General features: G+C 43.9%; 1 protein-coding gene across 3 annotated transcripts in view; it reads left to right on the top strand.

Moving 5' to 3' along the window:
- JMJD1C (jumonji domain containing 1C) overlaps positions 1–12,258 on the top strand; it is a gene marked incomplete at both ends in the record, with an annotated part of 145,629 nt that overhangs the window by 90,189 nt on the left and 43,182 nt on the right. Inside the window, 2 exons of one of the 3 annotated variants that reach the window (XM_079536082.1) lie at positions 742–802; positions 1,577–1,690. The exons of 1 other annotated variant lie outside the window; for it this stretch is intronic. Coding sequence is in view for 1 of the 2 variants with exons in the window: in XM_079536081.1 (XP_079392207.1) it covers positions 1,577–1,690 (114 nt within the window). The remainder of the gene's footprint in view (positions 1–741; positions 803–1,576; positions 1,691–12,258) is intronic. One more of the 3 variants, XM_079536081.1, reaches the window with a different exon arrangement.

Here is a 12,258-nt window from a genome sequence, read left to right as displayed (position 1 = left end):
ATAACTATTTGCTATGCAGGCTGCAGTTAGAATATTATCGTGCTCTCCTGCCCTCCTCGCCCTTTCATCCAGTTATCGTGTCACCGAGATGGCTGGCTGCCCAATGGCGTGGTGTTTTTTCCCCTTGCTTGCACAAGAAAGGGTAACAACTGAGGTGAAACCTTAAATAAAACAGAAAGGAGGATGCAGTGTGCTAAATCTGTACGTTTGTAGCGTGGGGTATGTTTATTAGAAAGTAAGATGCAGCCCCAACGAAAGGCACTCCTTTGCTTGGCAAGGGCATGGCTTCAGCTCCCCAAGGATGTGGGCTACGCCGGGGAGGAAGCACAGGGCAGCACTTGTGCAGAACGGAGCGGCACCCTGAGCTCCCTCCAAGGCTGCGGCTGACACATGGACGGCTGTGGGCAGCTCACTGTCCCGCAGTGGCCCTGGGGCCTCGTGCTGCCTCACGGAACCAGCACCGCCTTCGGCCTGCGTCTGATGGGCTGGCGCAGCTGGGGTGACCTACAGGGCACGGCGGCCTTTGCAGTGCTGTGTGCGGCTGGGCTGGCCTTTGTTTCTCCGTCTTCTCCTGAATTCTGGTTTTAGTCAGGTCCCAGAGGGCAGCTTGCCATTGCTGCTTTCCCTCAGCCCCATTTTCAGTTCTTTCCTGGTGTTCAGTTCCTCCACGTTTTCCCTCGCATCCTGCTCGTTCTGCTGTTCATTAGTGCCTTCCTCTTGCCGCTCGCCGTCTGCCTTCAGAGCCAGCCGCATTCTCTCCCCTCCATCCGCTGGGATTTCCTTTCCACCTGACTCATCTCCTTTCGGCACAGCCGCGCTCGTTCCAGGGAAGCCTGCCAGCACGCAGGGACTGCTCAGCCCCTCTCCGGGAGAGCTCTTTCCGTCAGCGTTCCCTCCGCCCGCCTGCGCAGAGCCCGCTGCGGGGGGGCCGGGGGCCGCTTTGTGCAGCTCTGCGGCCAGATGGCACCGCGGCCTGCCCTCGCTGGTGGAGCGCGTCCAGGCCTCCTGGCACGGGGCCGGCTGAGGCGCGGGCGAGCGGCTGTGCGGAGCAGCTGGCTGCTGCAGGGAGGAGCGGCTGCGGGGGAGGCGGGCGGCCGCCGAGGAGATGCAGAGGCTCAGGGAAATGAGAGGGTTGACTTGAGGCAAGGTGAACGATTTCAGAACAGGAAGGGGAGCATTCTCGTGTCTGCAGTTGTTTCCACTTCGGTGTCCTCGCTGTAATTACCGCTGCGCTAGCTGGTCCTGCAGGCAGAGAGAGGATCTGCGTGCTAAGCTGTATGTTCAAGATATAATCGTGCTCCTGCACTTTGAGCTTCTGTGGTAAACACTCTTGCTCAAGAACAATGAGGGAAAGGAAGAATGTATGTTACAGTTCCCTTTTCTTGCTGTTTTTTCCACCAACGTCGCAAAGGAAAGGCGAAAAACACAAACCTCTCCTTTCTTGTCTAATTAGCAATTGTTACTCTGTTTTAACTTGTTTTGATGGAAGAAGTACTGCGTCAGTGTTTATGCAGTCCTGGGGGTTTGATGTGCTGAGCTTTTTTTAATTTGTTCGTTTTCTTCTTTTTTTCTATAGACATTCAAGCCCTTGGTTGGAAAAAGTGTATACGATTCGATTACTGCAGTAGAATTCCTTGTGGACAAACAGCTGGATTTTATAACTGAAGATAGTGCCTTTCAGCCCTATCAGGTAAGCAGTGTGGTCAGCATATGTGTACTGCATGTTAACCGAGTTAAAATCCTTGTGATTGTTATGTGAAGGGCATGAGAAGTCCTTTCCACAGTCGGGTTCTGTGCTGCAGGAGCCATTTCCTATTGATTATTGGCAGTGAGTGCTCCTCATTTTGTGAAACATTACGTCTGGTCTGGGGAATTTGATGATGCTTAGGAGTAGCACGCAGCTAATGTCATTGAACCACCTTTTAAATGAAATATCTGATCCCTTTAAAGGTTAATCAGTGCAGTTAATTGTAGAGCAGATAATATCTGTCCTCCTGAAACCGGGCTTTGATTTCTAGGCCTTTGCAGTAGGACAGTGATGTCTGACTTACTGTTTGTTTGAGAATGAGCAGGAAAAGTGTTTTTCTTGTATCAAAAATAAACTGTTTCATGCTGTTGTTTCTAAGCCTGCTAAAAGTTGCAGTAGCTTTGATTTTAATGCCTTCTTCATTAATTAGAAATGCAGTCATATATTAATGTGCATGTATTTAATGGAGAAATAATGGCTTTTGTTCCCCTCCCTGAAAGAAAGTCTAAAAATCTTTTATGATAAATAGAAAAACATTTGATACTTCAGTTTACATGGGACCAATTGCAATTAGAATAGCCATAAATTCCTTCCTATGGCTGGGATGGTACACTGCAGTGATACAGAAATAGTACTTTGAGTCTTGGAATAACAGATGGCCCTGAATAAATGCTATGTAATTTTGTCCTGACACCCCTTGTTCTCTCCTCCCCCACCAAGACGTTTTTTTCCCAATACCAAATATAGAGCTAGAAAAAGAGAAGCGACTTGGAGAGAATGCTGGGGAAAGGAGAGGGAGGTTCAGCTCGTGGCAGGGCTGCTGCTTAGCATGTCTGCAGTGGGGAAGCTCACTGCCTCTTCTCAGGGTGAAGTGAGGTGCTGCGGCTCAAGCTGCTCTGACAGCTTGACTTTGGTGAGAAGGACACTTCCCACTGTCAGAAAGCCACGCTAGCTAGGTCAGCCCTGCCTTTCAGAAAGGGAGGTGGTGCTAGCGATCTGAGCTGGATTAGCAGAGGGTGCAGAGCACTGCAGCCTGCTGAGGGGGGGGCGGCGTGACGCAACGCAGTGGGATATCCTCCTTTGGCAGCAGCAGCCTCTTAAATCAGCTGAGCCATGAAGTGTAAATTCACCCTCAGAGCCCAACCGCAATCTCACAGATTCATTTTACAAAGCAAATACTTGCGCTAGCGTCTTTCCTTTGCGTGAAATCTGTCAAGATCGTGTCTTTGATAACGTTCATTCCAGTAAGAGTAATCAATCTCCTTTTGGCAGTGGATCATTTCTCACAAGATGAGCTGAGCAAAACAAATTGAATCTCAGGGAAGGACTGCCTTTTGTAAAACAGCCTTGTTGCCAAGCCTGGCTGGCAGCAACACAGCTATGCTTTAGGACATTTTGGGTCCTTCTTCAGGGATTATTTACTGATGATCTGAGACCCTGAACTGCTTCCATTTGGGAAGGTGCACACAAATGGAAGATGTCGTTCTTGAAAACATCCTTTGTGAATAGCTGACTCATTGCCATCTTTGTAAATAGTACTGTAATTAATAGCATTATCAAGTTCAGTTTCAAAGGTTCTTCACCAGAAACCATTAGAACACAGTAGCTTGTGAAAAATAGTTCCAGGTACAAGCTTCATCTCCCTGACCGTAGCCTTCTGTGGCATGTAGAGGGCAGCTGCTGTGTGAAAGGTGAGGTTCCACCCTCCTCAGACAGCTACCTGATAAAGCCTGAGGTGGGGACTGCTGATTGGCATGCATTGGGAATAGCCTGGGGACAACAGACATCTAAATGCTTCCTTCACTTTATCATTGCAAGAAGGTTGCTGGTGGAGATTCCTTGTGAGCAAAAAGACATCAAAGATTTTTTTTTTTTTTTTTTTTTTAATTGATTATAAGAACTTTTGGAAACTGCATTCATAGGGGTATCTCTTTGCAGGTCTGTAGAACCTGAGTGTTACAGTTGAATGATATAGGTGAGAACTTGACTGAGTGATTATATTTTTAAGAGAACGGAAACTATTTTAAAGTGTTAACCAAATTAAGTACTGGGAATGCACTAGACATGTTAATTTTGTCATCGTGTAACTGTTTTCTCACTAAATGTAACTTAAAAGGAAGATTGTTACTATTTTATTCTGCTTGTTATTTTCTGTTAATTTTTGGAAATCGGACTGCGCATTTTCAGCCCCATCTCACTGAATGTAAGGTGGCTTTTACCTGCCCACTCTCCTTCCCACCCCCTTATATTGGAGGGCCTCCATTCTCTTTGCCATGAGAACAAGATCCAAGATAAATCCCAAGTAATCTTCCTGTGAGAATCTGCTTTTCTCAAAAGTACAAAAAATGGTCTTTTTCTCCCTTGTTTGGTTTGGAACTGCTGACTAGTTTTTGAGCAGAGGACAAACCGAGGACCCATTCTTTGCAGAGATAACTATAAGTCTTTCTAAACATGCTCAGTTTTCGGTTTAAGCTCTCATGGCTGTGCATTTTCAATATGAAGTCCTCCAGAGACCATGGTGATCTGAACGCCTTTTTATTGCATTTTGCTGCTAGTGCCTGAAATTCCAGTACCTTTCTGCCAAAGCAAACAGAGTTTGAATCTGTGTGGGAAGACTCCATTTCACTTCAGATACAATTCTTAACTACTGAGTAATTTTTCCCATCGTTGCGTGCACTTGTAATATTGTAATGGGCAGCAGAAGAGGGTTTGGTATGAGTTCTGCTCAGACCAGTTCTCATCAAAATACAGGGCTGTTTAACATAACTATTGGGCTAAAGGGCTTCATGAATAAGGCGGTGCTGTCGTTTTGAAGGTGACAACTGCTCAAGGCAAAGGAAACAGCGCACTTGGCACACTCTTAGCCTTGGCAGGAACAAAGTTGGAGTAGGCAGAGAGCTAAATTACTCTCGTTACCAGAAGTGGTTCTTCCAGAATCAGACTAAAGACACTTTGGCAGGACTCGCTGGGGAATCATGAACCGCAGATTCCCATGCCATGTCTGCTCTTTGCATAAATAAGTATGTTTCAATTGTTACAAGATTCAGCGACCTTCGTAAAAGCTCGGTGAATATCATTACTATAAGCAGGGTGTGCAGCTGCACGATACTAGTCTTTCTCCATTTTTTCCCCATTTCCACAGTGCTTTGTTTACCAAGTGTTTGTTCTTTTTATCTAAGTTCTCTGTGATGTTTCTTTTTCCCCATACACGTGTACTCCTTTGAATCCTGCCTTCTCCATAAAAATGCCTTGGATTCTACACGTGTGGTGCCTTAAACACCGACCCACAACTTGTTTCCGGCGGCTTTTCTCTGGGTTGCTTCATAGAGGATACAAACGGTATTATTGTCTACATGAAACTTGTGTGTGACTGTGAATGACTCATTCATTAATCTGGGCTGGTCAGACCATGTAAGTCATGTTGTTCTTTTTATGGTGGTGGCAAGAGGATCCTGAGGAGAAAGCAGATGCAAATGTGTTTGCTGTGGTAATTTGCATAGCAATGAAATGAAAATTATATTCCTTTGCAGGAAGCAATGGACAGAATATTTACAGCGTGGGTTTTTTTTTTTTTTTTTTTTTTTTTTTTTCTGTTAAATTAGTATCTGTAAGGAATGGACTTGCTTATCACATTTTAAGACCACATGCTCCTAATATTTTTCTGTTTTGCAGTCCTAGTGCATCATGTATATTTTGTGACCTCTCTCCAAGTGAAAACCCACAGTTAGTGGGCTTCACGGTGGTGTTTGCTGCAGACTGAGAATAAACATGCTTTCACATGCGTTTGTTGTTAAAATAAGTGAAACTACAGTAACCCCACTCAAATACCAAAAAGCAAAACTTTTTAACTTAACAGTACTATTTTGTGGCCATTGATGGTCTGTTAGTTGTATTACATGTAGTAAGTGAAGCAGCAGATGATGCCTTTCTTTCAGCATTGCAGTTTTCTTTAAGGACTGTAGATGGGGATAAGAAGAATTGAAGCTCAGTGTGGGGTGCGTGCAATCTCATCAGCCTGGTGTTTCTGTCTGGGTGGTGGTTGGCAGTACCAGGCACCGCTGGGCTGGAGCTGGTGCTTCTGCTCTCAGTACTGAAAAGCTGAGCTCCAGCTCTACAGCTGGGCTGAGTTGTTTTACACTTCAAAGGAGCAAATGGAAAAATAACAAAAACCGTGTTACACTGTACTTTTCCACACCAAAACACCTGTGTGGAAAAACCAGGAAAAAGTCTGCTTTGTCCAAGGCTCAGTGCTTTATAGCTCTGCCTGAGTAGGGCAGAGCAGGAGTGTGCTCACGCATAGTGCTGGGGTTCTGCTGGCTCCCTGCCCTTCCAGCACAGCTGCTCCATGGTGTGACTTAAAGCACTGCCTTGTGGCAGGGGCTTTTTTGTGTCTGTGCATGTTTTAGCAAGATAGTTTCCAGAGGATTTGTGAGCACACAGCACTGGAACAAATGTGCACAGTTCAGGCAGTGCAGAGAATTCAAATTAAGTTCCTTCATAATCGTTGAACTTCCTGTGAGAGGGTATTTCACCACTCAAGGAAGGAAGTGAAAGGGTGTGCACACAGGCTTCAGAAAGTCCCCTGTGTGATGGTTTTAAAAAAAAAAAAAAAAAAAAAAAAAGTAAAAACAAAATGAGTCAAGCAAGAGAATGAATCAAGAGCACAATTCAGTTCTCTGTGATGGAATTTTCTTCACTCCAACCTACCAACTCACATTTTCCTGAAGGAGTATATTTTTTTTTATTATTATTATTAGTTTTCTTTAAAGATAAGGCTGATTCCTGATTGCTTTGGTATTTCAAAATGGTAAGGTCAGCCTGTCTACCTGTGCACTGAAGGTTCTGGATGTAAAGATATGGCACCAAGAAATCCCCTGTGGGAGATATTAAATGCAAAATGATAGGTGTGTGCACTTTGCTCCTCTCCTGAATGTGCGCTGCATGCTTGAGAGTTGACAGGTCAAATATCTAACACACCTTAATGATTGTTCTAGTAATAATAATACTAATAATCTTGCCTACTAACCATGAAATAGAAACTCAGACTGAGGATCTAAGTACTATTAGATATATTAAAAATTCAAGTTCTATATGCCATGAAGTAAAGCATGAGAAGTGAGTGTTGTGCAACTCCAGCTCTCTCCTTTTCTAGTTATTACAGACAGATACTAGGTATTTCAGGCTTGGATGCTTTGGGGTTTAATTACCGTGCTCATACAGACAAGCAAGTGGTGTAGTAGGGCCTGTGTAGTAACAGCATGCACCTATTTAAGAAAAAAAAAAATCAAACATGTTGAAACAGGGAGTAAAATAAGGTATTTTTTTGTATGTAATTTAAGCAGCCCATAATCACACAGTACAGACTTCTTTCAGATTTCTACTTTGGGCTTGAGGCTTAAAAATAGCTTCTGCAGCTACAATTGCTTTTCCCATAAACTTGCACTTCCACTGACCAGGCAGGCAGGAGGTTTGGGGCTTGTCCCACCCTTTGTGGTTGACAGAAGCAGCCCAGGAGCTCCGGGTGCTGACCAGCTGGCAGCTGTGACCATCATGTGTTTGGCTTTGTTTCCTCCACGGATGGCAGAAGCACACCACTTTGTGCATCTTTAACTCTTCTCGGCGTTGTCTCTAAGAGCTGCCTCTATTCCTTACCATATCTCTGGTGTCTGGACCACCCATCGTCAGTCCAGCTGGCCTCTCTGGCAGCATCATAAGGAGCGATGATCTAAACATCTTGTTAGTGACACATCTATGTTCAAGTGTAAGTTCCTAATGTGAAGGAAAGCAAAAGGCTGCATCCAGCTAGAAGTGGGTCAGATGACTCACACCAGCCTTCACTGCCTGCTGCAAGTCTGGTACAGAAGAGTTGCATCTGAGTAAATGTAAGGAGAGAGGAGTGAGGTTGGGAGTCACGTCCTCCATTTCCAGAACGGAAAGAGGTGTGCATCGATTCCATGGCCTGTCCCTGTGTCTGCCTTCACATAAGAGTTGCATTTCCAAGGACTTGACCTGTCTTTATTCTCAAAGTAAATGGAATGGAGCTGTACCTATTTTGCCTTAATTTCTTAAGGAAAAGAAAGCTTATTTAGTCACGCTTTCATCTCTCTCCTGTTGCCCCACGTGTTAGTGAAGTTTGACCCGGGAGTGGAGATGCTGTGGGTCTGATGGGCCTTGGGGAAACGAGTGGCGTGGGGGAGGCCGGCAGGCAGCACACCTCACAAGCAGGGTTGCAGCCCCCGGGGACTGAGGGAGTGCTGGCTGGAGGGCCTCAGGCCTCGGGAGGTGCCTGGGCCCCATTGGGGGAGCTGCAGCAGAGCTGGGCCTTGGGGCTGCAGGTCGAAGGAGCATCCCTAGGCCTGCAGCTTTCTCTGCGACAGCAAAGCAAAACCTGTTGGACACGTCCCTTGGTTTTTCCAGATTTGCAGTCACTTAAATGGTTTGACTCATGAATTCTACATCAGTAGGTAGGATTGAAATAAATACTGTGAAAATTGGGAATTTGAAACAGAACGTATGGGACAAAACTTATTTTTTCCTGCAAAGATGAGGTTAAAGCCTTTCATGGAAGTACTTCTGAAAAGCAGTCTTGATGTTACTGGGTTTACACGTCTGCCCAGTGTTTCTGGGAAGAGAACGTCCTGTGTTTGATCACAAATGGTTATTTTTTTTCACCAGTAAATGCCTGTGGAAAATACTGCTCAGGAGTAAGAGAGGCTCCTTGTCCTCAGTTCTCTCACCTTGGGCATTGCCAGTCTGCACGTTTGACTTATTAAAAATGGAAGTTTTTTTCATAGTTGTTTTTCTTATGTGACATCTTGACCAATACTATTTTCATAATGCAGATACAAAGTCAGCTCCTAGAGAAGATGGTTTCATTTTTTATAACCAGCTGGCACTTTCCCAAATAGTTGCTGTCTGTAGGACTGGGAATTCCTAGCCCTGGGGAGCAACTTGGATGAGGAAAATCCTGCAGCCCCTGGGAAGGAGTGCTTAAATGGAGGAGGGAGGAGCAATCTTTCTTGCATTTTTGTTGGGCAGGGAGGAAACTTCAAATTTTATTGATGTGGATTTTTACAAGAATTAAAGTTTTAGCTTAAATTTGACCTGATAATAAACATGATCTGATGAAATGTTTGTGATTATGTTTGTTATTGCTCCTTCCCCTGTTATGACATAGATTTGTTGATGCATCTGCTACAGAATACTGCTGCAATCTGTGGTTTCACTTGGTATGCTCTTTAAATGAGGAAAGTACAGGGTTTTGGAGCAGCTTTATATGGGGAAGATCAATTGTGTTCTTCCCCCAAATTGTAAAGTTGAGAAATTGGAGATAAGGAATGGTGACTGACCTGAAGAAAGCCTCATTTATGCAGAGATCCATGAATTTGACTTTAAAGAAAAGGTCAGATTTATGATTTTCTTGGATTTGTGTGGATTTAAATAACTAGCATTACAAGGTCTGTGAGGTAGTATGTTCAGTAGAGTTCCGCCGAGGCATGGCAGAAGGCAAATGGAGTACCCCGACTAATTGTAATCTCCACATGGCTGCTATCTTGTAACGTTTTCTTCTACTATACCTGTTTGTAATTACCTTTGTGAGAAGTGCTCATTTGGAGTCCAGAATCTGTGCTACATGAGAAGTGTTCTCTGCAGCCTTCAGCAAGTTGCAGTTAAAGTTGAGTGCGGTAGTAGTTTCAATGCCTAAGTGACTTCCTCAAGTTTACCTCAAGGACTTTATTGCAGCAACAACTGAAATATCCGTATTTTCTCATTAACAATTCAGTCTTTCCTCTTTACAAACCATTATTCATCTGTTCTATAAAAAGACATAGCTACTGCTTTCTCTGGAGCTGCACAGTGTTGCAATGTTGATCCAAATATGATATGCATCCCAGCTGGTCAGGCTTCTGTTATTTATAGGGAAATACCTAAAATGGCTCCGGTAGGTCAGAACAGAGCTCTTAGCATGAAAAAGTACACGATGATGGCTGCATCACCACTTTTGCACAGTGATCAGCTAGCTGTTTTACACCCAGGCTCTGTGCCTCTGTCCCCGATACCAGGAGAGTGCAGCTTTCTGAAGGAAGTTCTGCAAGAAAATGGCCAGATTGTTTTCTCAGCCCACATACATTGCTCCTGTGCAGCTTTGCCTTCAATCCTATTGGAAATTAACTTTGAAAAGTTCATTCTTAGTATAGTGGTGGTCATTTACAGCATGAGAGAAATTATTTTTAGTCTCCACTACTTTACTTTTTTATTGGCATGTTGGTCATTGGTACTTTATAGCAGTAGCTTAGGAAATACAATTTCAGACAAACCTCTGATAGCTGCTGGAACATAAACCATTAATGTAATAGTAATTAAATGGACTAAAGTCCTCTGAAAGGACTGTGAAGCATGTGGTAGCTTGCTTTGAAGGATTGTTTAAAGATACCAGATACATTATTTTCTTCTGACAGAAAAACGGTTAAGATATTTTTATTACTGGGAAAGTTTTGTATTCTGTATCTGTAATCTTCACGAGTTGTGGAAGTCACGTGGTCCCAGAGCTCCTGAAGAGTTTGGATTTCGTGTAGAAAATAAATAAAAATTGAGGACGTCTGCAGAATGGCTGCTGATATTCTTGAGCTAATGGTAATCCACTGCCTAGCTGAGAGTCGGTCACAGGAGTGAGACATTTCGGGAGGCAGTGACAGGAGCTGTCATCCAGCTGCTGTTTTATGGTTTTCTTCTGCAGATTGAATTGAGAGACCTTTGCTTTTTAATACATTAAACTTGTAGTTATCAGTAGTTTGATCAAAGAATACTGTGTTGCTGAGCAGTGCAACTGATAAAGACTTGCTGGTAGATAGATCACCTTTAGACAAGAGGTGCGATATCTGCTGTCTTTTAACTATGCTGGCAGTGCACTGCTTTCCACCTCAGACAATTCAAGCTGCTGCAAGTGATTTCTGCTGGCCCTAATGCCAGGGTGCCAATTTCAGGTTTCCTGAAAATATCTGTTCCAGATCAAGAACTGAACTCCTAGCTTGACTTCTAGAGATGTTGAGCTGCCTTTTGGGCAGCCCATTTTTTCTGGACTGCTGACGGTCATAGGAGCACACTTTTTTTTTTTTTTGCCTGGAGACACCTCCATCTGTGCAGCTTGTCCTTTAGGTGATACTATTTGGAGAGTAGTTAGATACCTTCTGAAAGCTGTTTGTGATTCACAAGGTGTCAGAGCCTGTGTTTAAATTTTAATACCAACATAGAAAAGATTTTTCTACAATCTGCTCGGTTAGCTACTCTCCTTGTTAGCATTAACTTGTCTCTTCTGGTTGTTTGCTTCAGGGAAACGTCTGCACTTTGAGGTTTCTTTTCCCATAGATAACTACAGTAGTGGCATTGAGTTGCTTAGTAAGTGATTTAAAAGCTTGGTCTGATGTCCCCACATGACTTCAGAATTGCTGGCTGTGGGGTTAGTCTGATATTCCCTGTCTCTCTTCAGGAGTTGAGAAAATGCATAATTGGGAGTAGTCTGGGTATTGCTGAGATGATGGTGATAGATGTGTGGAGCCTGCAGTGATGGGCAAGAAGCATTATTTTGTGGAAAACAAAAGAGAAGCAAGTGTATGGCTCTGATGGAGGAAAAAGGTGTGGAGGAGCACTGATCACTTGGGCTTTCTTTTATCTGTAGGTGGAGAAGAAGGTAAGCAGTAGGAGTGGTTACCATGGCTTTGTAAATGCAAGCTGACAGGCCTTCAGCTCAGGGAGTAGGAGCTGCTTATTTGGGGAAGTCTTTAAATCACGGGTGAAGAGAGACATTACATCAGGAGATTCCGCTTTCTGTCCCACGCAGTTGAAGCAAATAGTTCTTCTGTTTCCCTCCTAATCTGCAAATCAGATCAGGACTCAGATTGGGATTACGATGACAGCATTTATCCCAGATGCTCGGACAGGGTGACATAACCGGGAGTGTAAGGGTCATCTTTTTTTAATCTCTGTTTTTCAAAGAACAAACTACTGTAGCAGTTACCAGAGCAGTTTTTAAGTTGTTTGTGGCTGCATCTGTCTGACTGAGCATTGCTTTTGCTTCTGTGTTGACGGCTTCTTGCGTCCCTGCTGCATGCTTGTTCCACGTGCTGCTCTCATCTTCCATCCATCTCTCTGTACTGGATTTTCACCTACAGGTATGAAATAATGTGCTGCCTTGTAAGAAGCAAGGCTTTCAGTGGGCACGTTCCACCTGAGACATTGGTAGTCCTCCAGTAAGGCAAATTTTTCTGCTTGTTTTTGTGTTTGTGAGCTAAAATCAGAGAAAATACTTGATTGTAAGTGTTTTTTCTTTTCTGCTATAATTTGTACTCCTAACTATAATGTATTTTTCATAGCATAACCTTTTATATTTTTGACAGAAGTTGGTTGATATTCTTAGCGGTATGAATTATTCTTGCACAGCTGAACAAATAAGTGCAACAATACTTCGTCTGGCTTGAAAGCATGACTTGGAGAAATGTGCCCTACTCCCTCTG

The sequence above is a fragment of the Tetrao urogallus genome (assembly GCF_951394365.1).
Source record: "Tetrao urogallus genome assembly, chromosome: 5".
Taxonomy (NCBI): Eukaryota; Metazoa; Chordata; class Aves; order Galliformes; family Phasianidae; genus Tetrao; species Tetrao urogallus.
Note: the sequence above shows the minus strand (reverse complement) of the source record. Positions and strands in the feature narration are given on the sequence as shown.